General features: G+C 37.1%; 3 protein-coding genes across 10 annotated transcripts in view; 1 reads left to right on the top strand and 2 right to left on the bottom strand.

Annotated features, from left to right (window-relative positions):
* Positions 1-2,480: 2,480 nt before the first annotated feature.
* Positions 2,481-8,177, bottom strand: mpi (mannose phosphate isomerase). 3 transcript variants are annotated; one of them, XM_065277402.2, is made up of 9 exons: positions 8,027-8,160; positions 7,139-7,211; positions 6,709-6,836; positions 6,072-6,272; positions 5,812-5,953; positions 5,277-5,456; positions 4,558-4,731; positions 3,632-3,840; positions 2,481-3,538 (listed from the first exon to the last, which is right to left on the bottom strand). In XM_065277402.2, exons 2-9 carry the CDS (start codon positions 7,188-7,190, stop codon positions 3,320-3,322), a joined length of 1,305 nt encoding a protein of 434 aa, XP_065133474.1. In that variant the 5' UTR covers positions 7,191-7,211; positions 8,027-8,160; the 3' UTR covers positions 2,481-3,319. The 3 variants fall into 3 exon arrangements, with proteins under 3 accessions (XP_065133474.1, XP_065133472.1, XP_065133476.1); XM_065277400.1 differs by having other exon boundaries at positions 7,139-7,156; positions 8,027-8,043; XM_065277404.2 differs by lacking the exon at positions 7,139-7,211 and having other exon boundaries at positions 8,027-8,177.
* Positions 8,178-8,392: 215 nt separating this feature from the next.
* scamp2 (secretory carrier membrane protein 2) lies at positions 8,393-15,125 on the top strand. Its single transcript, XM_065277405.2, has 9 exons — positions 8,393-8,574; positions 10,928-11,005; positions 11,170-11,244; positions 11,323-11,437; positions 11,529-11,657; positions 11,772-11,931; positions 12,041-12,142; positions 13,807-13,924; positions 14,010-15,125. Exons 1-9 carry the CDS (start codon positions 8,518-8,520, stop codon positions 14,154-14,156), a joined length of 981 nt encoding a protein of 326 aa, XP_065133477.1. The 5' UTR covers positions 8,393-8,517; the 3' UTR covers positions 14,157-15,125.
* Positions 15,126-16,692: 1,567 nt separating this feature from the next.
* Positions 16,693-24,616, bottom strand: part of neo1b (neogenin 1b) — a 121,080-nt gene continuing 113,156 nt past the window's right edge. For 4 of the 6 annotated variants that reach the window (XM_065277394.1, XM_065277396.1, XM_065277397.1 and 1 more), the window contains exons 19-29: positions 23,799-23,906; positions 23,508-23,702; positions 23,385-23,417; positions 23,253-23,312; positions 23,029-23,167; positions 22,497-22,705; positions 21,993-22,085; positions 21,490-21,642; positions 21,065-21,298; positions 20,854-20,975; positions 16,693-18,021 (exon numbers count right to left, since the gene is read on the bottom strand). In XM_065277394.1, the coding sequence (XP_065133466.1) occupies positions 17,938-18,021; positions 20,854-20,975; positions 21,065-21,298; positions 21,490-21,642; positions 21,993-22,085; positions 22,497-22,705; positions 23,029-23,167; positions 23,253-23,312; positions 23,385-23,417; positions 23,508-23,702; positions 23,799-23,906 (1,430 nt within the window). In that variant the 3' untranslated portion in view covers positions 16,693-17,937. Of the gene's footprint in view, positions 18,233-20,853; positions 20,976-21,064; positions 21,299-21,489; positions 21,643-21,992; positions 22,086-22,496; positions 22,706-23,028; positions 23,168-23,252; positions 23,313-23,384; positions 23,418-23,507; positions 23,703-23,798; positions 23,907-24,616 lie in introns of all 6 variants that reach the window. The other 2 variants (XM_065277398.1, XM_065277399.1) reach the window with 2 other exon arrangements.

The raw sequence follows: 24,616 nt of genomic DNA, 5'->3' as shown, positions 1-24,616 counted from the left end.
TAAATGACACCGATCATGATTTTTCATCGCCTATTAGGCACCAAATTAGGGATGCTTAACGATTAATCACGATTAATCGTTAGCAGAATAAAAGTTTTTGTTTACATCATATATGTGTGTGAACTGTGTATTATAACTTTGTATAAATAAATGTACACACATGCATGTATATGTTTTAGAAATTTTTACATGTGTACATACATTTGTATATATGTGTATAATTTATATTATATATAAATATAAATACTTAATATATACAATTTTTTTTTTATTATACATGAATGTGTTCATATTTATATATATACATATTTATTATACATAGTTTACACACATATGTGATGTAAACAAAAACTTTTATTCTGCTAACGATTAATCGCGATTAATTGTTTAGCATCCCTACACCAAATACCGTAGGGCGATACCAATTTCTGTTTTCTTAAAGGGGACATTTCACAAGACATTTTTAAGCGGTATTATTATAATAAGATCCCCTTCTGACATCACAAGGGGAGCCAAATTTCAATGACCTTTTTTTCACATGCTTGCAGAGAATGGTTTACCAAAACTAAGTTACTGGGTTGATCTTTATCATATGTTCTGGGTTGATAGAAGCACTGGGGACCCAATTAAATTTGAAATGAGTGAATTAATAAACAACTACATCTTAAGCACAATGATCAAAGATGCAACATACATGTGGCATCAGATGTTTTTGTTTTAAATTAGATTTAAAAGTGGTCTGACTTCAGCTTTTTGAAATAAGGTAAAATAAAATAAAACACCTGCACAAAATATATGCATCAATAAAAGTGCAGATTCACCCTGTGACAGTAGATGGCGCTCATATAGAGGTTACCACCCTGCAAACATACAGCTCTTTATCAGACATTATACTGAGATAAAAATACAATGAGATAAGATAAAACAGCATCGAAACTTTTTTTGAGACAGTTCCCTTCAGAGATGCATCATTCATATTACAGCTTTGTGTCCATAATACAGATCAGCTGAAATCAAACACAAAACTCTCCAGTTGTTAATAAACAAGACAATGCATTTGCTTAATAAAGTATAGTTTTAAAGGAACTATTCTTATTGTTTATTAAAAGGGACATATCATGAAAATCTGACTTTCTCCATGTTTAAATGCTATAAGTGATAAGACAATATACAGTGAAACTGCAAACACTATTATCCCATAAACCTAAAACGATTAATCTCACAACAATAAATGAATCATTTAACCCTTGTCCATGAAACCTGTTTGATAAGTTAGGCTTGTAAAAACAGATGAGAAATAAGCAGGTGTAAGAGTACACAACTGTTATTTATTAAGGATTACATAAACATTTTCCCAGTCAAACACATGCTCCATTACATTTAAAATGCCAGCACATTCATTCATTCCCTATTTAAAACATGCTTTCATCCCATAATACTCCAGAAAAAATGTACAGCTCTTTAAAATATACAAATACCTTTGAAACAACAGCGTTTTTCAGTTTTCAAGTCAGTGTTTTGGGTTTACACAACCTACAGTAGTTGAATCACACAACCAGGGCGATATGAATATAATAAACAGACTTCAGGAAAATACCCATCATCCTTTGTGCTCTTTAAACTGCAAGTGCAAGTAGAAACTACAGTAATAAAACATAACAACCTATAGAGTCAACAGTATTGTAGTGAGTAAATAAATTCATAAAATTACTTTGTAAAAGTACCTTGATTTCTTCAAGGAAGAGTTTCTCCTGAAGGACTTCTTGTTCTTCAACAGTAATATTGTGGTTAAAAAAAGACAAGTTTGTCTAAAATCCTTTTTACCTGTTTTATTGTAAAAGTAAAAATGTTCCTGTCCTTCATACACTGCAAAAAATAATTTTCAAGAAAAACTTTTCTTAGTATTTTTGTCTTGTTTTCAGTAAAATATCTAAAAATTCTTAATTTAAGATGCTTTTTTTGATGGGCAAAACGACTCAAGAAAATAAGTCTAGTTTTTAAACCAAACATATCAAATTTAAGTGATTTTGTGCATAAAACTGGCAAAAAAAATCTGCCAATGGGGTAAGCAAAAAAATCGTGAACATTTTTCTTAAACACTAAATTCAAGAAAAATTTGCTTACCCCATCGGCAGATTTTTTTTTTGCTTGTTTTATGCACAAAAACACTTAAATTTGATATTTTTGGTCTAAAAACTAGACTTATTTTCTTGGGGCGTTTTGCTTATCAAGAAAATGCATCTTAGATATTTTACAGAAAACAAGACAAAAATACCAAGAATTTTTTTCTTGAAAATATTTTTTTTGTAGTGTATGGGTTTGTATTTTCTTTTGCATGTGCATAAAGTGTTACATCTTTATGCAAAAAACATCTAATGGACAAACTATTCTTGTGAAACGTCTGTTTTCAGGCCAAAAGGAGAAATCATGCATCCGTGCATTTCCTAGAGATGAACTAATGTGCATTAAAGGTCACCTAATATGAGAAATTCACTTTTATTTGTTGTTTGAAGATAATTGTGTGTGTACACAACCACCGTGTAATGATACAAATCGAAATTATTAAAATCCCCTAAAAACATCAATAGTTTCATGGGACGAGCTGTTTTTTGAGCAAACTGACATCAATTTGCGCAGGCTCCGCCCACAACCATCTAAAGACCACACTTAGGTCATATAAATCTTCTTTTTACATAATTCATTACCGCACAATCATAAAGTAAAGTGATTGCCTTATTAAAAACTATGTATTTTTTCTATATAGATAACAGTTACAGCATTTAAAGTGACAGAGCACTGCATGGTATAATAAATCATCAATAGGATATTACCTATTGATATGAACCTAAAACTTTACATTCTGGGCCACCAGAGACTAATATTACATCTTGAAAAATGGCCATGTTAGGTGACCTTTAAAGTCAACATGAAATCAAAAATTACTTTCTCAATGCATAATCCTGTCTCGTAATATCATTATTATACGAGATAAGTTGCAAACGTGGTTTCATGTTGACTCTATAATAAAACTAGTTGTACATGAATTCAGCGTTTACATACTTCAAAAGGACATGCACAAATATTTAAACATGTCAGAATCTCAATCATAATTAGATCTACTATTTTTGTTTTTTAGTAAGCATTTTAAACATTATCATAGTATTTGTCATTCTAAGGGATTATTTTTCATGCTGTGGATTTTTTTAACCAAAACATGATTTTACATCACCCAAAAACATATGGGAATATTATTCTGAATCTGTTTCACCGGGTGGTTATGATCAGGACAGATGGATACAGGAATTTCTGCACACGTTTCCTACAGTAAGCAGCAAGCTCGGAACATGGTCATGCCCGATAATGATGTCACCTGCAAAGAAACGCTCTCATTGGCTGAAACGAAAAGCACAGATCCTCTCTTCAGAGTGATGTCAGAGAGGGCCGCATCAGAGGTGGCGACGGCCTCTCCTTCAATAACCAATAGAATGCCAGCGGACTCCAGCGCACTTATGGTGTAATGACCCACCGAGGGAGGAACCTAAAGATAAAAACAACAGGATTGAGTTCACGTCTGGATTATAAACGATAGTTATTTGTCCTTAGATTTAGGATATTTCTGCCACAGATTCACCTGTATTCTCATGACAGTGAAGTCGGGCACAGGTGGGTCATAGATGTAAACGCAGGGGTCTGAATTGTCCCGCACACAGGGGAAGATTTTGGCACTGACTGGGGCGGGACAGTAATTGAGCATCTCACACAAGGTGTCCACATCGATGTATTTGGGAGTCAGTCCGGCACGTACAGTGTTATCAGAGCACGCCATACATTCAACACAGTCTGGAGAATTCAGAAGATGGATGACATTACTATGAGCACTCATCATATTTCAACCATACAACAATCTCAAAATATCATTTGAAAATATTAAACAGATTTTTTTATTATTATTAGTTTTTAACACCATGGCAACTTCTGTGGATATGTTCATGCTGAGATTTAATTATTAAAAAATAATTTTTTATACATTTTTTTAAGATTATTTTTTCTAAAAACTTTTTAAAAGCTTTTTCAAAAGTATCAACAGAATCAAATGAGTTCCTCACAGCAGTAAAAGGGTTTATGACCTATACTGCAGTGTAGTAAAATATGTTTAATGGCTAGATGAACAAATAATTTTTTATTTAATTAAATAATTATTTAAATGTTTTGCTTTGGCTTCATCAGATTTTATAAAACAATAATATAAAAGACCTTCACAAAAAGTAATGTGGTGCCACAGTCCTGAAAAGTGAAGCCAAAACATTTTTATCGCCCCCTGGTTGCTGTCTGCAGTATAGGTCATAAACCCTACCCTTAAAATAATTTTTTCCCCCAAAAGATGGTTTCTGTAATTTTAGTTATTTCTTATCATGTTGATGTACTTTTCGGTGTTCGTTTTTCTAACAAGTTTGGTTTAAGTTAGTAAACAACATAATATTACTCTGGTATATCGTCAGAAAATTCAGTAATACAGCAGCATTTGTTTATTTGTAGAGTTGTGTGATGACCTCTGACCTCCAGAAAGATAGGCATGAGGTTCATTAGCTCCCAGAAACATGGCCTCGCCCGGCTGCAGCACGATACGGTTCAGGAAGTAGATGGAAAAACATCCGATATCCCCTGGATACTGTGAATGTAACCGTAGCAACAGTTCTCCATTACTACTGGATGTGTCTCTGCCTGCAGCCTCTGGAACAAAAGAACGACAAATCCAACAAGTTTCATTACACAAGACTGAACTGTTCAATAAAGCTGCTACTTAATAATGTGATGTTAGGAGATCTGACACATTTGAAAGTGACCTATAAATGATTTTTAAGAAGCACATTTAAAAATCCTTTTCATGACATAAATAGTTCCTTAAATTTAATAATAAGTAAAAAGATTTCATATTTATTTTTGCATTGTTGTTTTGTTAACTCTTCCCCCACCATTGATGAGTTAAAGCTTTTTGCAAAAAAAATTATTTTTAAAGAAAATACCAACATTAAAGAGTTTATAAGCAGAGAAAAAATATAGATGGGATGAAACTTTTTTTCCCCGTTTTTTTTTTTTGTTTGTTTGTTTGAAAGCAGAGGGTCTGTTCTTTCATTTGATATATTTGTATGTTTATATATTTTTAGAAGAAAATTTTCCTGAAAGGCATTTGGTGAAAATCACAAAAAATGCTGACGGGCAACTTTTCAAAAAATGGCTGTCGGGGAATGAGTTAAGAAACATTTTGTTTCCCTCACCTTCTTCTGAGATTCGTTTAACAAGCATGTTGAGCTGATCGATGAACAGTTTCTTCTCGCAGTTCATCATGCGTGTAAAACATTTCTTCAGCGCGTGAGATGTTCGGTCAGGATCGTTCTCAGAGCTCTGGAGATCCTCTGCTGCTTCATTACTGACTAATGTACGAAACTCTGGGACATCTGACACACACAAACACACACACGCACGCACACACACACACACACATTTTAATGTAAAATCCTGTAAAAAAAAAAACTCAATGGGCATTCCATATTAGAATGAATGAAATCAGACCTGACATTTTTTATCCAAAATATATTTATTACTCATTACTGTACACCTTTTTTATTCAACAAAAAAATTCTATTCCTTATGTAATATAACACTGTGGACTATTTAAATAAAAGCCAGTTGATTGGAGGGGAGGAGTTTAAAATTTAAGCTAATGTTGACTTCCGAATATTGTAATTATTTACCCTTTTATTTATCTTCAGGGGAAATGTTTTTGTATTATTCAATTTATTAAGCACTCACTTTTGAGAAAGTCCATGATTTCCTTTACTGGCCGAAAGCCACAAAGACCTTCAAACTGTGTAAGGGCAATGGCCATCTCAGGCTTATGGTTGCTATCTGGGTAATGCTCTGGAAACTGTGCATGAAGTCTAGCAGCCAGTTCCTATCAACAACAAGAGCCATGTACCAAAAACATTTCTGTAAATGTTACCGTAAATACCATGGTATAGGTATCCATACAGTACTAGGGTACCACTATCTGATACCAAGGTAATTCTCACCCTGTTGGGATGTGCCTGGATGGACAGAGCCGTGTTGACAGACAGCACTTTGAAGAGGAAGGGTAGCTCCCCATGGAATGTGTCCTTGACCTTTGACCCCAGGCATCCTGGGACATCTGCAATCCACTGTCCCAGTGTCCTCTGGGATATCCTGTTGTCTTTAATGAGAGCATCGCCTTTGGGATGAGCGCCCATCCAAAGCTTGGGTGAAGACAGTGGAAAAAAAGTGTAGTTAAACAGGGAAAATATCTGAAACGGCAACATGACACACTTTTATCTTTTAAATGAAAATGTTTTTACAAATATTTATTTATACAACAACACAAGAGTTTAAAGAGAGATTAGAGCGCTGTTAGGTTATTAATAGGTGCCTGACAAAGTAAATGTCAAACTGACCTTTAAGAAATGCTCAGCTGTGTAATGATGACACTTGTGCTAATATACAAACTGTTTGACAGTCATAAAACAACAGATCTAAATCTGAATTTATTATGTATGCAAAATATTTCAAAATATAACAGCAATACAGTTTTGGAATGATGACAGTAAATTTAACCAAAATAGATGGATATGACTAATTAGGTATCAGACAAGTTGTCATCTGGTCAATGGTTAGTTATCGAGAGACGTTAGGTACCTCTGCATAAGGTTTGTCATCTTCTATGTGCGCCTGAGGGTCTCCACCGACCACCAGCCGGGCAACCTCACTGTCCAGACCCACTTTACCCCAGGCATAGTTCTGCACCACACAGCACAACGGAAACACTGCAAAAACAACATGACAACGCTACTAAAATCTAGTAAACAAGTTCATCATGACAATATAAACAACGCAACGTTGTGCTTTAATAGAGTTTGAATGAATGCACGGCTGGATGTAAATTACAGAGATGAGAAATGCTTACACACTCAAAAAACCGCATCACAAAATAACCGCCCCGTGCAAACTATACACTCATGAGAGATAACACAATCTCTCCTAAATCAACCTGACACATTTCAGTTTATTTTGTCTGCATTTCGTGTAAAATAAATACGGAATTGTGTAAATCATCGACTGAACTGACCTTTTACTTCCGCCATATCTGCAACGTCGACGGTCAATGGGTGTGACGTCATGGCAGGCAACCAATGACAAGCCGTTGAAGGATGTTAAAAATATATATTAATAATAGATAAAATTTGAAAGTTAATTATTTTTATTTTATTATTTTTGCCTTAGTTTGTAATTGCTAGAATACCATATACGTTCTAGTACAACTCAAAACCACCCATACCGCAAAATATATATATTTTCAAATATAATTCTAAATATATTTTCAAATATATGTGCAGAAATATATTTTGAAATATGTTTACAAAAATATTTTTCATCAATTTGGCAATTTTTTGTATATTTTAAAATATATTTAATAAATAAATATATTTTACAGCTTATTCACATCGTTTTGGGAACACTTTGTTTTCATGTTTGAACAGGTTCAAATTAAATATATATTCAAGTACAAAAATATACTTATAATTTAATATTTTATACATACATATACATTTTATACAAACGTATTACAATATATAATATATACCATAAAATATATTTTTGCCGTATGGGTTATAAAATTAGAAATGTGTTGCTGCTGAAATACATACAGATTTTTGCTAATACATGGAAGTTAAAACTAAATATATTTTTAAATTCAAAAATATATTTAATTTTGCTTTACTTTCTCCAAAATGTAGCATATATTTAAAACATATTTTTGATCAAAGAAATTATTATTATTATTATTTGCCGTATGGGCAGTTTAAACTAAATAAAATAATCATTGTCAAACAAATACTGTTGACTATTTTCTCCACGACAGATACATCCTGTATTATTGTAACATCCTGTAACCTTGCTATCTCTAAATGTGTCCATCATTGAGTAACACATCCTGAAAGCTGAGAATACTTACTGTCAGATAATATTCTTCTTGCGTTTACCATGAAAAATCTCATACGTCTGTCAAAAGCACACCGTTGACTTGTTTTCTCCACAGTACCAGACTGAATATCGCAGGATAAAACTTTTCTGCTGTGCTCAATAAAACTTTAGGTGTGTTCGACATCTTGCGGCTCTACAAGCATCGATATCGGGATGACGTCAAAGTACCGCGAGAGCGATTCAATAAAACCTAAAGTGAAGTCTAATTTCGAATCGCTCTCGCGGTACGTTGACGTCATCCTCTTGTCAGTTCTTGCAGCGTCACGTGAAGTCAAACACACCTTTTTGACACATGCTTCATCTTTCTTATCTACGTGTTGATGTTACGTCAGGTGCGGTTCCCCTGCGCATGCGCGTCATGCACTCACTGCGGAAGTGTCGAGTGGAAACAGCAGCGCAGCGGAGTTCGTAGGTCTGGTACCGCTCAGTTCGGACTCTAAAAGCGGATAAATCCAATACACAATGTCGGGATTCGAAGTAAACCCGTTTGAAAACCCAGTGGACGTCAATCCTTTCCAGGTAGGACACACGAGAAGCTCTTCAGAAGAGTTTCGCCCGGAGTTTATGGAAAGTTTCGGTGGTTTCAGATGATGCGGGGGTGGAGCTGTGGGTAAGATCGATTCGGTTCGGATGGATTGGTGACTGATCTAGGATTCTGACGGTTTTTGTGTCGTTGTTGAAGGGTGCGGATGTGCGCAGAAGGCCTATAAGCGCCACTCCTTCATCTCTGTTGATGTCACAATATATCAGTGTCACTTTATTACACTGCTGCTTTTTTGTATTGTAACTTCTTGCTCTTTAAGGTTTTTGGTGACACGTGCGTGCTCACGAGATCATTTCAACATGCACGTTAAAGTTTCGGTTTAGCGCAATTCATTGTGGTTTGCTTGTCACAGTGCATTTGTTTACACTTTCAATTCGTTGATCATTCATAAACAAACAAGTTGCCAACACTAAAACAATTGCATTTTGATAAAGATTATACACGTGCACACTGCAGGTGTTGCTACTGGCTAAATATAATTGCACGTTTAACGTTTTGATACACCTTTAAATATCATTTGAATGAATCATGAGATGTATCACTGCCTTTGGTAGACATGAATTATTTAGACAACATGTACTGCTATAGCTTTAGTCATACGTGTATTTGCATTACTATGGTCATTCAGTCATGTTGTTTACCTAGGGTGTATATATTATGCACACTGCTGAAACTTAAATGTGATGCTACAGGTTTGGATAGGTTAATGTTGATTAAACGTGGCATTGACTCAACTAGTATAGTTTTAGATTTTGTAGGGAATATTTGTAGTGGGTCTTGTGTACTTTTGTTATTTATTCTACATTGTGTGGGTGAAATCTCATTGAAGAATGACTTGAGCCACATCTACAGAGCATTTGTGCATGTGACGTTCTAATAAAAAAATCTTTTGTTGTATTATATGTTGACATTTATGACCTTTTAGGGCAGTAAAATAAGCTCTGCTTTATAAATATGATTTTATCCTTTAACCCTTTCATTTTAGGGTTGTGTAATCCAGCTGTAATTGTGGGAATGAGAGCATGTGTGTCAGTCACAGGGCGGATGGATGGATGTCTTGTTTACTTTGATATTTCACTTTTGGAAATGTTTTTGAGGTTGAATGATTCACATCATGCTAAATCGGTTGTTACATTCATGGCACTGTAATTTGCTGACGTTACACAATACAGTATTCAATACACAGTTTACATATCTTCTGCTCCACATTGGGTAAATATAAGCGTTTCTTCCTGTACTGAGGTCAGATTTAACAAGCGTTAATAATAAACACTAGAGGTAAGATATATCCACATTAATGATTAACCGTAATCTGATGCACTTTTGACAGACATGATCTGAGAAACACAACTTAAGAACCTTTCTGTGATGATGTCATGTCACATTGTATCGAGATGTTACTGTAATGAGCATTTCACCAGGAGTTGTGACCCTTCTGTGATGATGTCATGGAGCATTGTGACCCTCTGTGATGATGTCATGGAGCATTGGGACCCTCTGTGATGATGTTACTGAGTGTTGTGAGCTTCTTGTGATGATTTTACAAAGTACGATGATTGTTCTGTGATTATGTCACTTAGACTTGTAAGCTTCTTGTGATGATATTTGTGATGTTACTGTAATGATCTCACCACTAGGAATTGTGACCGTTCTTCTGTGATGATGTCACAGTATATTGTGTGATGTTACTGTAACAATCTCACTACTAGGAATTGTGATTGTTCTGTGATTATGTAACAGTATATTGTGATATTACTGTAATGATCTCACTAGGAATTGTGACCATTCTGTGATAATGTCACTTAGAATGGTGAGCTTCTTGTGATGATGTCACAGTGTATTGTGATGTTACTGTAATGACCTCACTGCTTTGAATTGTGACCGTTCTTCTGTGATGATGTCACAGTATATTGTGATGTTACTGTAACAATCTCAGTAGGAATTGTGACCGTTCTGTGAAGATGTCGCAGTGTATTGTTCCAGTAATATCACAATCTCACTAGGAATTGTAACCCTTTTATGATGATGTCACTGAGTATTGTGAGCTTTTTGTGATTATGTTACAAAGTATTGATACGTGTCTGTAATGATCTTACTAGGAATTGTGACCCTTCTGTGATAATGTCACCACTGACCATTTTGATCTTAATGTGATGTCACAGAGTACGTGACCCCTCTGTGATGACATCACTGAGACTTGTGATTGCAGTGTGATCACTGTGACTAAATAAGATGGTCACGTGATACTGTTATAGTAATATTAATTAAATGAATGAAATGTTGTTGCTGTACAAAAAAAACCTAACATTTGTGTTTGATCTCTCACAGGATCCGTCCGTCACTCAAGTGACAAACTCTGGAATCGATCAAATTGAACATTTCAATCCTTTCACAGATAGTAACACGGTAAGTTTACCAATCACAAAACTCAACCAATCAGAAAACAGGAGCAAAGCAGTTTTATCCTCAGATCTATAAAGTTTGCAGTATTAACCCTTCAGAATGAGTGAGTCTGTATCTCTGTGTTATTGAGATGATGATGATGATGATGATATTCATCTGTTTGTCAGGGTACGACCGTCCCGGCGTCCAGCACACCGTCTCAACCTGCGGTCCTGCAGCCGTCAGTGGAGCCCAGCCCGCAGGTCAGCGTCTAACACACAAACACAACCAATCTCTATATTGTGAAACGCCTAAATATAAAAACTGAACTGTTTGCGCAGGCAACAGCTGCAGCTGCGCAAGCCAATCTGCTCAGACAGCAGGAGGAGTTGGAGAGAAAAGCAGCCGAGCTTGATCGACGGGAACAAGAATTACAGAGCAGAGGAGCTGCTACAGGTAACACCTCCTGAACGACGTGCTAACACATTAACATACGGGTTGGGTCCCTGAAAAGGATTGCAGTTTGATGTAGACTTCATCTCCTCAGGCAAAGAGTACAACTGGCCTCCTCTTCCCAAAAGTTTTCCCATCAAGCCGTGCTTCTACCAGGATTTCTCTGAGGAGATCCCACCAGAGCACCAGAGGCTCTGCAAAATGTTGTATTACCTGTGGATGTGTGAGTTTACCAGACACGTGAATCATTTTATTGCTTGTTTTAAAGTCTTCATGGTAAATTAAAAACATGGAGACATTTTTAAAGAGATGACGTCTGATGTATTTCTGTTCGCAGTGCATTGTGTGACGCTCTTTCTGAACATTCTGGCCTGTCTGGCAGAATTCACCACCAGCGCAGTAGCAGGTGTTGACTTCGGTTTGTCCATCCTCTGGTTCATTTTGTTCACCCCATGTTCATTCTTATGCTGGTTCAGACCCGTCTATAAAGCCTTCAAGTGAGTCTCAATGAATCTACACCATAGCGTTTGTTAAATGTGACGAGTGTTTTATGCCGACAGCTGACAGTTTTGGCAGAAATCTCATGTTGATTTTTCTTATTTTCAGGTCTGACAGCTCCTTCAACTTCTTTTTCTTCTTCTTCATTTTCTTGGCTCAAATCGTCATCTTTATCATTCAGAGCGTAGGGATCCCACGATGGGGAAACAGGTAAATATTCACGCAGAAATTTCTCTGTTTTGTAGTTTTTCAGATTTGTCTTATGGTGTGTGTAATAATTAATTTGCACTAGAAGACTACATACAAAGTCAACACAAAGACGCTAATTCACCCCAGGCAACGTAAATGACGTGATTCTCCCAAACTATTTCATAAAAAAAAATTCAGCTCAAGTTTGAAATTCGCAAACCTGCGTAAACCCGTGCACATTGTCAGTAGCTGCATTTCCACTATCCTTCAAATTGTGCAAATTTAAATAGTGAATTTCGCATTAACTTTTCGCATAAATGCCCAAATATCACAAAGTTTTAACGCTCAGGTGAGGTGGTTTTTCACACTGCAAAAAATGATTTTCAAGAAAACAATTTCTTAGTATTTTTGTCTTTGTTTTCAGTAAAAATATCTTAAAATTCTTAAATTAAGATGCTTTTTCTTGAGGAGCAAAACGACCCAAGAAAATAAGTCTAATATCAAAATTAAAATATCAAATTTAAGTGATTTTGTGTATAAAACAAGCAAAAAAAATCAGCCAATAGGGTAAGCGAATTTTTCTTGAATTTAGTGAATTCAGTAGATTTTTTGCTCACCCCATTGACAGTTTTTTGCTTGTTTTATGCACAAAATAACTTAAATTTGATATTAGACTTATTTTCTTGGGTCGTTTTGCTCATCAAGAAAACGCATCTTAATTTAAGAATTTTTTGATATTTATTACTGAAAACAAGACAAAAATACTAAGAATTTTTTTTCTTGAAAATATTTTTTTGCAATGCAGGCAATTCTACTTAATGTGGCACCAAAACAACTGACAAGCGCATGACATCAAAATACTGCAATTTTCCGCAATATTCGTGAGTCGACTGCTCTGTATGCTTTCGAATCGCTCTCACTGTATTTTGATGTCATCTGCATAATGGTCTGCTTGGCGCCATATGAAGTTAAACACACCTTATAGCGAGGCAATAAAATAATTTTTTTGTGGACCCTTAGAAAATGACATTGTTTTTTTTTTGCAAATTTAGCAAATCTTTAATGGAAATGGAGCTAGGTCGTTAGGAGGCGTTTCTAATTCTGGTTGTCATAAACGAACGAGAACCGTCGACTGCAGTAACTGATGAGAGACGGATGACGTGAGCTCCACTGCTGCACTCTTATTGGTAGTCGCTCCAAAAAATCGCTCATAATTTGCAGAAAATTAAACCTTTCTTATTCGTGGACACGCCCACTTCCTGTCACCAACGGTCACTTTTGCTCGTGTCGCTAGAAATCAGCAAGTTTACACTAAAATGAATGAGAATTGTATCACTTGTCCAATGCTAGTTGCTGGCGGTCTAAATGGGGCTTAACGTGATGCACATTTTAGCTACGCTTTTGGTGTGCACACACCTTTATGTTGTTCCTAATTCTCCTTAAACTTTTCCAGTGTCCATCTAATATAAAAACACAATATTATTAAATATCATTACATTTTTTGCACTAGTGGTGAGCTTTTTGACCATAAATTTGATTACATTTTATGTATTGGTATTATTTTAGAACCACAGTTCCCCTAGTCTTCATGCTTAGGATATCCTAAACAATATATTTACATTTTTTGTTGAATACTTGATGTAACAAAGTGTAAAATATGTCTTAATCTTCTGTTTTGATGTCAGTGGTTGGATTTCTGCTATATCAGTGGTGGGTGTTAACCCAGCGGTGGGTGCCATCATGCTTGTGGTGGCCGCGTTCTTCTCCGTCTGCGCTGCGATGTCTGTGGTTCTGCTGAAGATGGTGAGTGGCTCCATATGAACTTCCGTTCGATCTTCGGATTACCGTTCTACCTGTATTTACGGATATTTTCGGTGATTATTTTCAGGTTCATTCTCACTACCGCCGGACAGGCGCCAGCTTCCAGAAGGCACAGCAGGAGTTTTCCCAGGGCGTCCTTACGAACCGCACCTTCCAGACCGCAGCGGCTACGGCCGCCACCACCGCCGCCCAGAGCTCCTTCCAGACGAACTAAAACCAGGATGCACGCGGATCCCAAATCAGAGTGCACACATAAGTTAACCCAAAGCCCAGCAATGATGTCAGACGCCGCACATGCTCATCAGCTTTGGTCTCGGTTCAGTACGTGGACTGCACAGGCGGCACTACTATTGGGATTTTTGCTCTTTTATTGTTTTGAAACCGAAGGTATGAAGTTGAAATCTTCATTGGTGTGTTTGTATATTTGTACGAGTGCAGACATTTTCTGGTGTCCTATTTTTGAGAATGGTTATGCTGTATATTAAAGTAATTTAACATTTCCCTTATAGTGGTACATTGAGTCCTCCTGATGTTTCCAAATTCAGTCAATTCTGTTTGTATATGAAGGTTTATGGCATATTAAGGGTTTAAGATAAGGTAAATAATCTGAAAATAATGTGTCTCATGATTTAAGCAACATTCCTGTTATATTATTTATAAGATGATAAAATCATGAGACACATTCCTTATTAGTGCCAAAAGTAATGAACACACTCCCAGAACATATATGTATATATTTGTTTTGGTGAGGATGTGGCCGTGTGTGAAGTTGATTTGAATTATTCGCTCTGAATCTTGATGGACGCAGAGAACTTGAGCATGTTTGTCTTTATTGTAAGACTGAAGGTTTGATGTGGTTAAAGTTTTCAAGTCTGGTTTGTTTAATGTAGTTTATGAAGTTCTTTAAAGTTTATTTCCATTGTTACTTTTTCTCCCCTGTGAATGAAATTTACTTTTTATGATACAGATGAAAATGTTAAAACAGCAAAAGTTAAAATTTGCCTTAATAAAAAAAAAACTGGCATTGAAACACAGAAATGGTTTGCAATGAAAAATCATCTCATGCAGGAAACAAATGACACACAAAGGGTTACATGATTTTGTCGATCAAGATCACCTAAACATAAATTAACCGCATGAGTACCTAAACACTTTTTTGAACAATAAAGTTTTTTGATTAACACATCTGTGTGTTTGTGTATTTGACTGTTCTGCATGCAGATTATAGACTGCTATTACAAAACATGTAGACAATGTTTCAAATGCAAGATTTAAGATACAATGTATATTGTGATTACATCGCAGCTCCTGTCAATTATCATTTTAATCACAACCTTACCAATTTTACTTGCAATCAGGAGCGTAGCTGGCATCTTAAAAGTGAGGGGGACAGGGGCATGTATATTGTCATGTTCAAAAAACCAATTTGAAATGATTCGAGCTTTGTGACATGGAGCATTATCCTGCTGGAAGTAGCCATCAGAGGATGAGTACATGGTGGTCATAAAGGGATGGACATGGTCAGAAACAATGCTCAGGTAGGCCGTGGCATTTAAACAATGCCCAATTGGCGCTAAGTGGCCTAAAGTGTGCCAAGAAAACATCCCTCACACCATTACACCACCAGCACCAGCCTGCATGATGGATCCATGTTCTCATTCTGTTTACGCCATATTCTGACTCTACCGTCTGGTTGTCTCAACAGAAATCGAGACTCATCAGACCAGGCAACATTTTTCCAGTCTTCAACTGTCCAATTTTGTTGCAAATACCTTGTGCAAATTGTAGCCTCTTTTTCTTATTTGTAGTGGAGATGAGTGGTACCTGGTGGGGTCTTCTGCTGTTGTAGCCCATCCGCCTCAAGGTTGTGCGTGTTGTGGCTTCACAAATGCTTTGCTGCATACCTCGGTTGTAACGAGTGGTTATTTCAGTCAAAGTTGCTCTTTTATCAGCTTGAATCAGTCGGCCCATTCTCCTTTGACCTCTAGCATCAACAAGGCATTTTCACCCACAGGACTTTCACATACTGGATGTTTTTCCCTTTTCACACCATTCTTTGTAAACCCTAGAAATGGTTGTGCGTGAAAATTCCAGTAACTGAGCAGATTGTGAAATACTCAGACTGGCCGTCTGGCACCAACAACGCCATGCTCAAAATTGCTTAAATCACCTTTCTTTCCCATTCTGACATTCAGTTTGGAGTTCAGGAGATTGTCTTGACCCGGCCACACCCCTAAATGCATTGAAGCAACTGCCATGTGATTGGTTGATTAGATAATTGCATTAATGCGAAATTGAACAGGTGTTCCTATTAATCCTTTAGGTGAGTGTATATATATATATATATATATAATGAATTTTAAATACAAGTAAATGGTCAGTAATAGAAAACAATAAATAATAACAAATTATGAGCAATTGTCCAAAGAATTAATATAACAAGCATACAAATAAACAGTGCTTTTTATGTTTTTCAATACTGCATGCATAGTCTTATAATGTATAGTTTACATAAAGATACATTAAACCTTTTTGCAGTTATAAAAGTTAATCAGTCAAGACAAATTAATGATTTTTGGCCATTGATTAACATTAGAAACAGACAGCATAGCTTTCACTTTGAGAGGAAGAAAAACTTAAATTTCTTCTCGACTGAACAAAGAAAACCATAAACATCTTGGATGGGGGTGAGTAAATTATCATGATTTTCTTATGAAAGTGAAATAAACACCCACACAAACCAACAACAATGTCTTTAAAACCAGCTGTTTACTCGTGACATCATTGTTACATAAAATAGGTTCATATTTCACATGGCATCAGCGATTTTAAATCCATATAAAAAGTGCAAATGACAGTTTTGACATGATTCTTTGACTTTTTTTATATCTTCTCCCATTATTGTAAACACAAACAATCACTTTATTCATAAGCAGAACTCATTACAGTCACATTGACATTCAAACTGTACACGAGCAAGGCGTTGTTCGTCCATATTTTCTCGGGTCATTCTTTGGGAGAAGAGGTTTGCTGGGTGAAAACACAATGCAGGATATTTAACCATTCGCGCCGTCATAACTTACATGGAAAATGTTTACAAAGCAATGTGTTGTCTTCATATAAAAAAACAAATCCAAACATGAATATATATATATATATATATATATATAAAATTGTCCTTTTTTTGGGAGTGTACAAAGTATTCAAATATTTGCAGTTCCTTTTTATTAATCTCACTCAAAGTAGAAAAATCTGAGTCTTGTTGCATTCACGCAAGGAACCAAATTTGACGGTCCTTGTTTTTGAGGAGATACTGAAGCACCGAACATTAGCGTCACTTTAATTTTAAGATTCAGAGCCGACCCTTCAGCACGTCAATGTGGCATCTCCCATTCATCTGTTGTGATGGATCTTAAATGCTACTGGTGTCTCTCTTTACTGAAGAAACGTCATAACAGAAAATCTTCTCCAACGATGAATCTCAGATGATACTCAACATGTTTATGGTGTAACTTATAAACAAACAGAACTCATTCAGGAAGAAGGCAACACATTCATACATTAACTTTAATGCGACACTATGTAATGAATATGCAAATTGATCATAAATACTTTTGTAAACGATTTACCAAACAATGGTTTAACAAACAACTTCGCTGTTCATCCTGAATGAGACCCAATGTGTAAAATTGAGCAACAAAAAAGATGATAATGTACATAAACGCTAAAAATATGAAGTATGTGAATACAATCCCAAAAATAAACATTTAAAAAGCTTTTCTGTGCAGAACGCATCTGAGATTAGAAAACAGCATTGAGTCCACTGCTCATTATTTCTTTCTCCACGCGGGACGGAAAACATGATGCTCCATTTCCAGTCACATTGATGATTTTGTCATTCCTTAAGCTGATCTGAGATCAGCGTTTATTAAAACTGGTCTTGTTGTTCCTGAGGACAGGGTTAAGCTGGGAGTGTGTTTGAGATTTGCTGTGCTTCAGGCTGTGGTGATGGCGTTCAGATCCTTCATCAAACCCTCCAGGTGAGCCATTTCTTCTGACAGCTCATCCGTCTCATACGTCTGAGAGGAGGAGGAGAGAGAGAGAGAGAGAGAGAGAGAGAGAGAGAGAGAGAGAGAGAGAGAGAGAGAGAGAGAGAGAGAGAGAGACGTGCCAAACCAGCCATGTTAGAGTTACAGGAAATGAGGGATGCAGGACGCCAAGGGGGAAAACGGCAGACAAATGAACAAAGAGGAAAACCGAGAGGAACAGAGAAAAAGGCTACAGCGAAACCTACAACAAAACAAAATCATGCCGTTTAAAAGTGAGATGTTTTAGAAAGCAAAGCACGTGCAATTATCAGTTCAGTACATTTTGTGTAATAATTTGTTAATTAAAATTAGATAATCGATTAAATTAATCACATTAATTGGTCATATAAGCCGAAGGTGAGTTAAAGCAGAAAAAAATGGGAAAAAAGCAAATAGTTTAAACAATTTTAATAATATATAATGAAAAATTTGAATATATTTTTGTCACAAAACCAACAGTTGGTCTTAACCAAACATGGACTGAAACATCCCGGCATTTATTTATAATGTATATGAACAAAATCACACATTAGGACAATAAAAATGAATTAAAATGGTTAATGCTGCGTTCACACCAGCCGCGGCAGAGGCGTCAAGCGCGAGTGATTTCAATGTTAAGTCAATGTAAAGACACGTTGACATGCGTCTGGAGGCGGCAGATGCGATTCAGCCTCAATCACGCGTCTAGTTCGCGAATTGAAAAATTTGGACTTTCGCTGAAAAACGCGCTGTGTTAACCAATCAGGAGCTTGCTCTAGTAGTGACGTGATTACAGGAAGCGAGCGCAGTCCCAGAAGCCCCTCCCATGATGCGAATTTCTGCGTGAATGTCTCGATGACTAAAATTTCACGCCCGACTTTCACATGCAAATGAAGCGAGTAAACTCAAAATGTGGCAAACTAGACGTGAATTTGACGCCTCAAACGTGGCTGGTGTGAAACCACGGTAAGAAAGGCAAAATTAAAACATAAAAAATTTAATTAACATAATTTAATTTAATTTACATTCCACCATCGTGTGAGCGAAATATGACCCAGCAAATCATGTTGATGTACTTTTAAGTCTTCGTTTGTCTTACAAGTTTGGTTTAAAGTAGAGGCTGACATTTTTTCGGGAATCCCGCGGGTCCCACGGGTCCCGCGGGATTCCCGTGGGATCGGGAACAAAATCACTATTAATCACGGGATTGGGACGGGACAGGAAAAAATGTCAGCGGGAGTGGACGGGACCGGGATCGTAATAAAACTATGATACCCAACTTTATGAACGCTCTCAGATTTCATCAAAAAGATCTTAATTTGTGTCCCAAAGATGAATGAAGGTCTTATTGGTTTGGGACGACACGTATGTGTTATCTGATACATGTGCTAGTCACATTTTAGAACATATGAAACCATTTTGCGGTATCTTGTATATTTTTGCATATTTTGAACTTAATTACAGCTGTTAATGCTGGTTATTTAAACAAATGTATATTAATGTTCTTTCATAAAACTTTTATTCTTGTTTATTATTTGTTGTTGCAGAACCACAAAAACACAGATACTTAAGTGCATATTAATGGAAGGTTTTATGCCCATACTGCAACTGTGAATTAAACACCCATAATCCAATTATTCGTCTGGTTCTTGTGTTCTGGACTCCAGACTTTGGGTTTATTAAACTATTGTAGACATGGAGTGAACTATGTATTGTTTTTCTTTTATTTGCTGTATTCCATTTTCTGGAGAAAATCTAGAAACCGGCTCAGCAGCTGGTCCAAAACAGGATGGAGAGCAGATTAAATCAAATTCTTTGTATGAACTTAACACTAGTTGAAGAAAAAAATATATGGGAGCGATACAGGAGCGGGAGTCAGTTTAAACAGGAGCGGGATGGGAGTGGGAGTCAATTTACCAGGAGCGGGATGGGATGGGATTATTTTTTAAACTTTGGTCTGGGAGTGGGACGGGACAAGATTTATTTCTATGGGAGTGGGACGGGACAGGAGTGAAAATCCACTCCCGTGTCATCCTCTAGTTTAAAGGGGTCATATGATGAGATTTTTTTAAAGATGTCAAATAAATCTTTGGTGTCCCCAGAGCACATAGGTGAAGTTTTAGCTCAAAATACCCCATAGATAATTTATTATAAAATGTTAAAATTGCCACTTTGTAGGTGTGAGCAAACATGTGCCGTTTGTGGGGTGTGTCCTTTAAAATGCAAATGAGCTGATGAAATGCAAACACTGATCGCTATAATGGTAGTTTGTTGAAATTAAAACACAAAGGTGCTGTCAATCATTTTTTTCTCTCTCTATTTGCTCTAAATTGCAGTGCCGTGGTTAGATAGTGCAGATGAAGGGCTGGTATTATCCCCTTCTGACATCACAAGGGGAGCCAAATTTCAATTGCCACTTTTCACAACCTTACAGAGAATGGTTTACCAAAACTAAGTTACTGGGAGATAGGCGAAGTCGCGCCATCCATCTTTTTTTACAGTCTATGGTTGATAGACGCACTGGCACCCAATAGCACTTAAACATTAATAGGTTCAGATTTTCATACTATGACCCCTTTAAGTTAGTTAATAAAAGCTATTAAAGAGAAGGTGATGACTTGATTTGTGACAGAGTCAAGCGGAATATGGGTGGGGCCTTGATATCACTCCACCTCACAATCACTACAGCGCAGACTCTGGCTACAAATGAGATATTTTGGCTTTATTTTTTGCAAATGTAAGTCTATGGAGACACGTCATCCATCTTTATTTTACAGTCTATGATCCTGACGTTTCATAATGAAGGATTCTCAAAAATATACACTCTTAAATTACGGCACTCACCAAATCGGCCTGTGTCAACATCTTGCTTGTTTCTGATTGGTCAGGAGCACTGGGTACCGTTACTGCCATTGGTGCACGTGCTCGATTCAGTGTCCCGATAGATGCAGTTTTAACACCAGGAACTAAAACGAACAACAAAACATTGTGGAATATGAGATTACGTAACTAAAGAATATAACTCGGATGCAAGACAGATGAAGAGGACACAGACCCGATTGGGCCAGTAGAGGGGTGCTGGGCAGGGTCGTCTCATATGTGGGGGGGTTGTGAGCAGAGACGGTCACTGTCGGTACGGCGAAGCTCTTGAGCGGGTGTGTCGGCCGAACGTGAGCCGTCGATGGGTTGATGCTGGGTGGGTCTTCCTCTTTGATCACAGACTCTGCCTTTTGGGGTTCAGCTGTGCTGGTGGGCTGACTGGGGGCAACCAGAGGTTCCGGTACAGATTCTGCACACACACACACACACATAATAAATGTTGCCCCAAATTAAAGTGTGAACTTTGAATTGGCTGAGAACTCCTGTTCCTCACACAAAGATGTCATAGAGGTGTGTACGTGTCCTATGATTTTTGATGATTTTAACTCTATTCTTGTGTAATGGTAAATCCCAGTCCCGCCTGTAGGGGGTGACTCTCACCTGTAGAGGGATATCTGTCTATGTAAGGGTTCGGGGTGGCAGGAGCTCTCAGACTGATCTGGTGATGAAGATACCCACGTGGTGGAAGATGATAGTGATGATGATGATGATGAAGATGGTCGAGGGAATGAATGGGGTGAGCGCTAATAACAGCTGAGAGAGGAATCACACACACACAATGGTTTTTGAACATGACAGAAGACGAAACAGATGTACATTCATGATTTGGATTACAGTAATAATGTAATGAAAGAGAATAATGGCAAAACTATGAACAGAACTGGAGTTTTGGGGAATGTATTTTACATTGAGGACATTCAGTGTTGAATCTGACTATTATGGGCTGTGTTGATTTACAGTATAAACCGGTATTAAGTAATCAGTTGTTTTATCAAATATTAAACAACTGTAATTTTGTGATAATTCTGGAGTATAAATATGAAAATCATTAATTTGAAACTCAGTGAATGTGGATCTGTGTTCAGGGTTTGATGTGAACTCACGCTGGGGTGGCTGAGAGTCAAATGGCATCATTATTTTGGGTCTCACTCCCCTCCGGCCGACCACAGTGGACACACTCTCCTCTACCTCATGACCTACAACACACACACACACACACACACACACACACACACACACACACACACACACACACACACACACACACACACACACACACACACACACACACACAAACACACATCATATAAAATACACCAGATACTTATGACAGTAATGACACAAAATATCTGTTCATACAGCATCTATAGTAATCTATCTTTCCATCTATCCATCCATCTATATCTATCTGTCTGTCTTTCTATAGCCATCCCTGTCTATCTGTTTGTCTGTCTTCCTGTCTATCCCTTCATCTCTGTCTATCTATATGTCTCATATCCATCTGTCTGTCTTTCAGTCTGTCAATCCATCTATCTCTGTCTGTCTGTCTTTCTGTTTATCCATTCATTCATCCCCATCTATATGTCTGTATTTAGTGATGTATTCACCTCGTCTCTGGTGTGAAGGATCAGCGGGCGGGTCCTGAGCAGTACGAGGGATGGGCGTCTCGGTCATCACTGGGTTGGGCTCAGGTGATTTGTCCATGGGTTTAAGCTCCAGACGCTCGTGATGGATCCAGAGATCAGGAGGCTTTAGATCTTTAGAGGAACTCTTGTACTTGTGTGATCCGCCGCTGGATTTACAGGCCGCACGTTTCCTGAAAGTAAAATCACCACTGAAGTAAAGAAACGCTTGTGTCATCATTCACTCACTTCAGGTCATTGTAAACCCTGAGAATCTGAACCTATCACATCTCATGCAGTTCATTTCAAACATAAACTGCTGTTATGGGATTTTCTTTTTTTTTAATCTGTTTATTGAACTTTTACAAAAATAACAGGATAGAGATACCAGAAATACGACCAATAACTTAACATTTTACTGCCTAACTGTTGTGTTTCATGTAATATAAAATGATATGGCTTGGGTTTAAATGATGAACGAGTGAGTTTTTTTCTTAGTAATTTGGAGAGGACCCACTTTTTCTGATGTGAGTGTGATCGGCGCGTGCACAAGATGGCTCCCACGACCACAGCGATGATGGTGAAAACTCCTACTGAAACAATCACCACGATCACTAGAATATGATTCTCATGACTGCCTGTGATGCCCGGCTTATCTGAGAGAGACAGCATTATATTACTGAAGGACTGAACAGGACAATAGTGTCTGTAATGTAATATACACTTCGTCTTTTTGTTTACCGATGTTGGATCCGGTCCCGTGCTCAGGCAGGTTGGGGTGTCCGGGTTTGACCTGCAGCCCTACAGAAAACAAGACATCAGCAACATCTAAACTATCCCATAATGCATCTGACTAATGTAAAGAGACATTACCTTGATCGTTTGACATCTTGTCAGAGGGTTCAGCTGGAAAACAGAATTTAAAAGTTAAATATCTGAAGTTTGTGGTCTCAGTGCCTCGAGTCTTTAAACCCTCAAGACAGATGACAGGTTTACCTTTAGGAGTGCGAAACTGTAAGGCGTCAGACATGGGACCCATGCCTTTAGAGTTCCTCGCCTGAATCTTAAAGTAGTAAGCGGTGTCCAGCGTCAGACCCTGAATCTGATGGGTCAGCCGGTTTCCCACCACAGGCTCCACAACCCAATCATGAACCTCTGCATTTACATCAGTGCTGTAGTAGATGATGTACCCTGAGAGAAAAAATGTGTTGCTTGTAAAGATGTAAAGTTTGTTAAATCCTCATTATGGTATTTATTTAGATGTTAAGATGTTGAATATATCTGCACCTGTGATTTTGCCATTGGCCTCAGTGGGCGGCTGCCAGTTGATGTTGATGATTCGTGGGTTTCCTTCTTTACTCACCACGGTCACATCTTTAGGTGCTGAGCTGGGAACTACAAATCAAACAAAACAACAACAAGAATCACATTAAATCGCCAGTCAGAGATACTGCTGTAAAATGTTGCCATGTTATTGCAAAAACGATTACAATATTTTGTGTGAAACTGTTGCATGATATGATATTATGTAATGACCTGCTGTGTGATTTTATGTGGTCTTGTGAGATATACTGCTTTGTGATATGATGTTGTTTGATGTGATTGCATTACTCAGCATCACATAGCACAATACAAAGTTATTTTGTGATGTTGTGTGATATGGTGAAACTGTCCTGTAATGTGATTGTGTGTTGTGATCAGTGTTGGGTGTAACTAGTTACTAAGTAATTAGTTACTGTAATTTAATTACTTTTCCTTTGAAAAAGTAAAGTAAGGGATTACTCTTATTTTTCTTGTAATCTAATTACAGTTACTTCTGATGTAACTAAATACTGTGTATGGACTCTAAAACAATTATGTATAGTACTAATACAATAGTGGATTCAACATGGTTTTAGTTTACAATTCTCATTATTAACTGGTTGATTATTATTAGCATTAATATTAATGAGATGTTGGCTGTTTATTAATACTTAATAGCACATATTATTGCCTGATTCTGCAAAACCTTATTCTACATTCTTAACCCTCCCCATTTCTACCAATACTTAAAACTAACAACTTCTTTAGTATTAATAAGCTGTAGTTGGAGTATATTGAGGCAA

The sequence above is a fragment of the Paramisgurnus dabryanus genome, chromosome 23 (genome assembly GCF_030506205.2).
Source record: "Paramisgurnus dabryanus chromosome 23, PD_genome_1.1, whole genome shotgun sequence".
Lineage (NCBI taxonomy): Eukaryota > Metazoa > Chordata > Actinopteri > Cypriniformes > Cobitidae > Paramisgurnus > Paramisgurnus dabryanus.
This window is presented reverse-complemented; position numbering and strand designations above follow the sequence as displayed.

Excerpts from the sequence above, each read along its gene's own strand:
- mpi (XM_065277402.2), bottom strand. The coding sequence starts at position 7,190 with ATGACGTCACACCCATTGACCGTCGACGTTGCAGATATGGCGGAAGTA. Across the intron at positions 5,457-5,811 it reads AATCATGGACTTTCTCAAAA|ATGTCCCAGAGTTTCGTACA; the intron begins GTGAGTGCTTAA and ends TGTGTGTGTCAG. Across the intron at positions 4,732-5,276 it reads TAAACGAATCTCAGAAGAAG|AGGCTGCAGGCAGAGACACA; the intron begins GTGAGGGAAACA and ends CTTTTGTTCCAG.
- scamp2 (XM_065277405.2), top strand. The coding sequence starts at position 8,518 with ATGTCGGGATTCGAAGTAAACCCGTTTGAAAACCCAGTGGACGTCAAT. Across the intron at positions 8,575-10,927 it reads TGGACGTCAATCCTTTCCAG|GATCCGTCCGTCACTCAAGT; the intron begins GTAGGACACACG and ends GATCTCTCACAG. Across the intron at positions 11,658-11,771 it reads GTTGTATTACCTGTGGATGT|TGCATTGTGTGACGCTCTTT; the intron begins GTGAGTTTACCA and ends TTCTGTTCGCAG.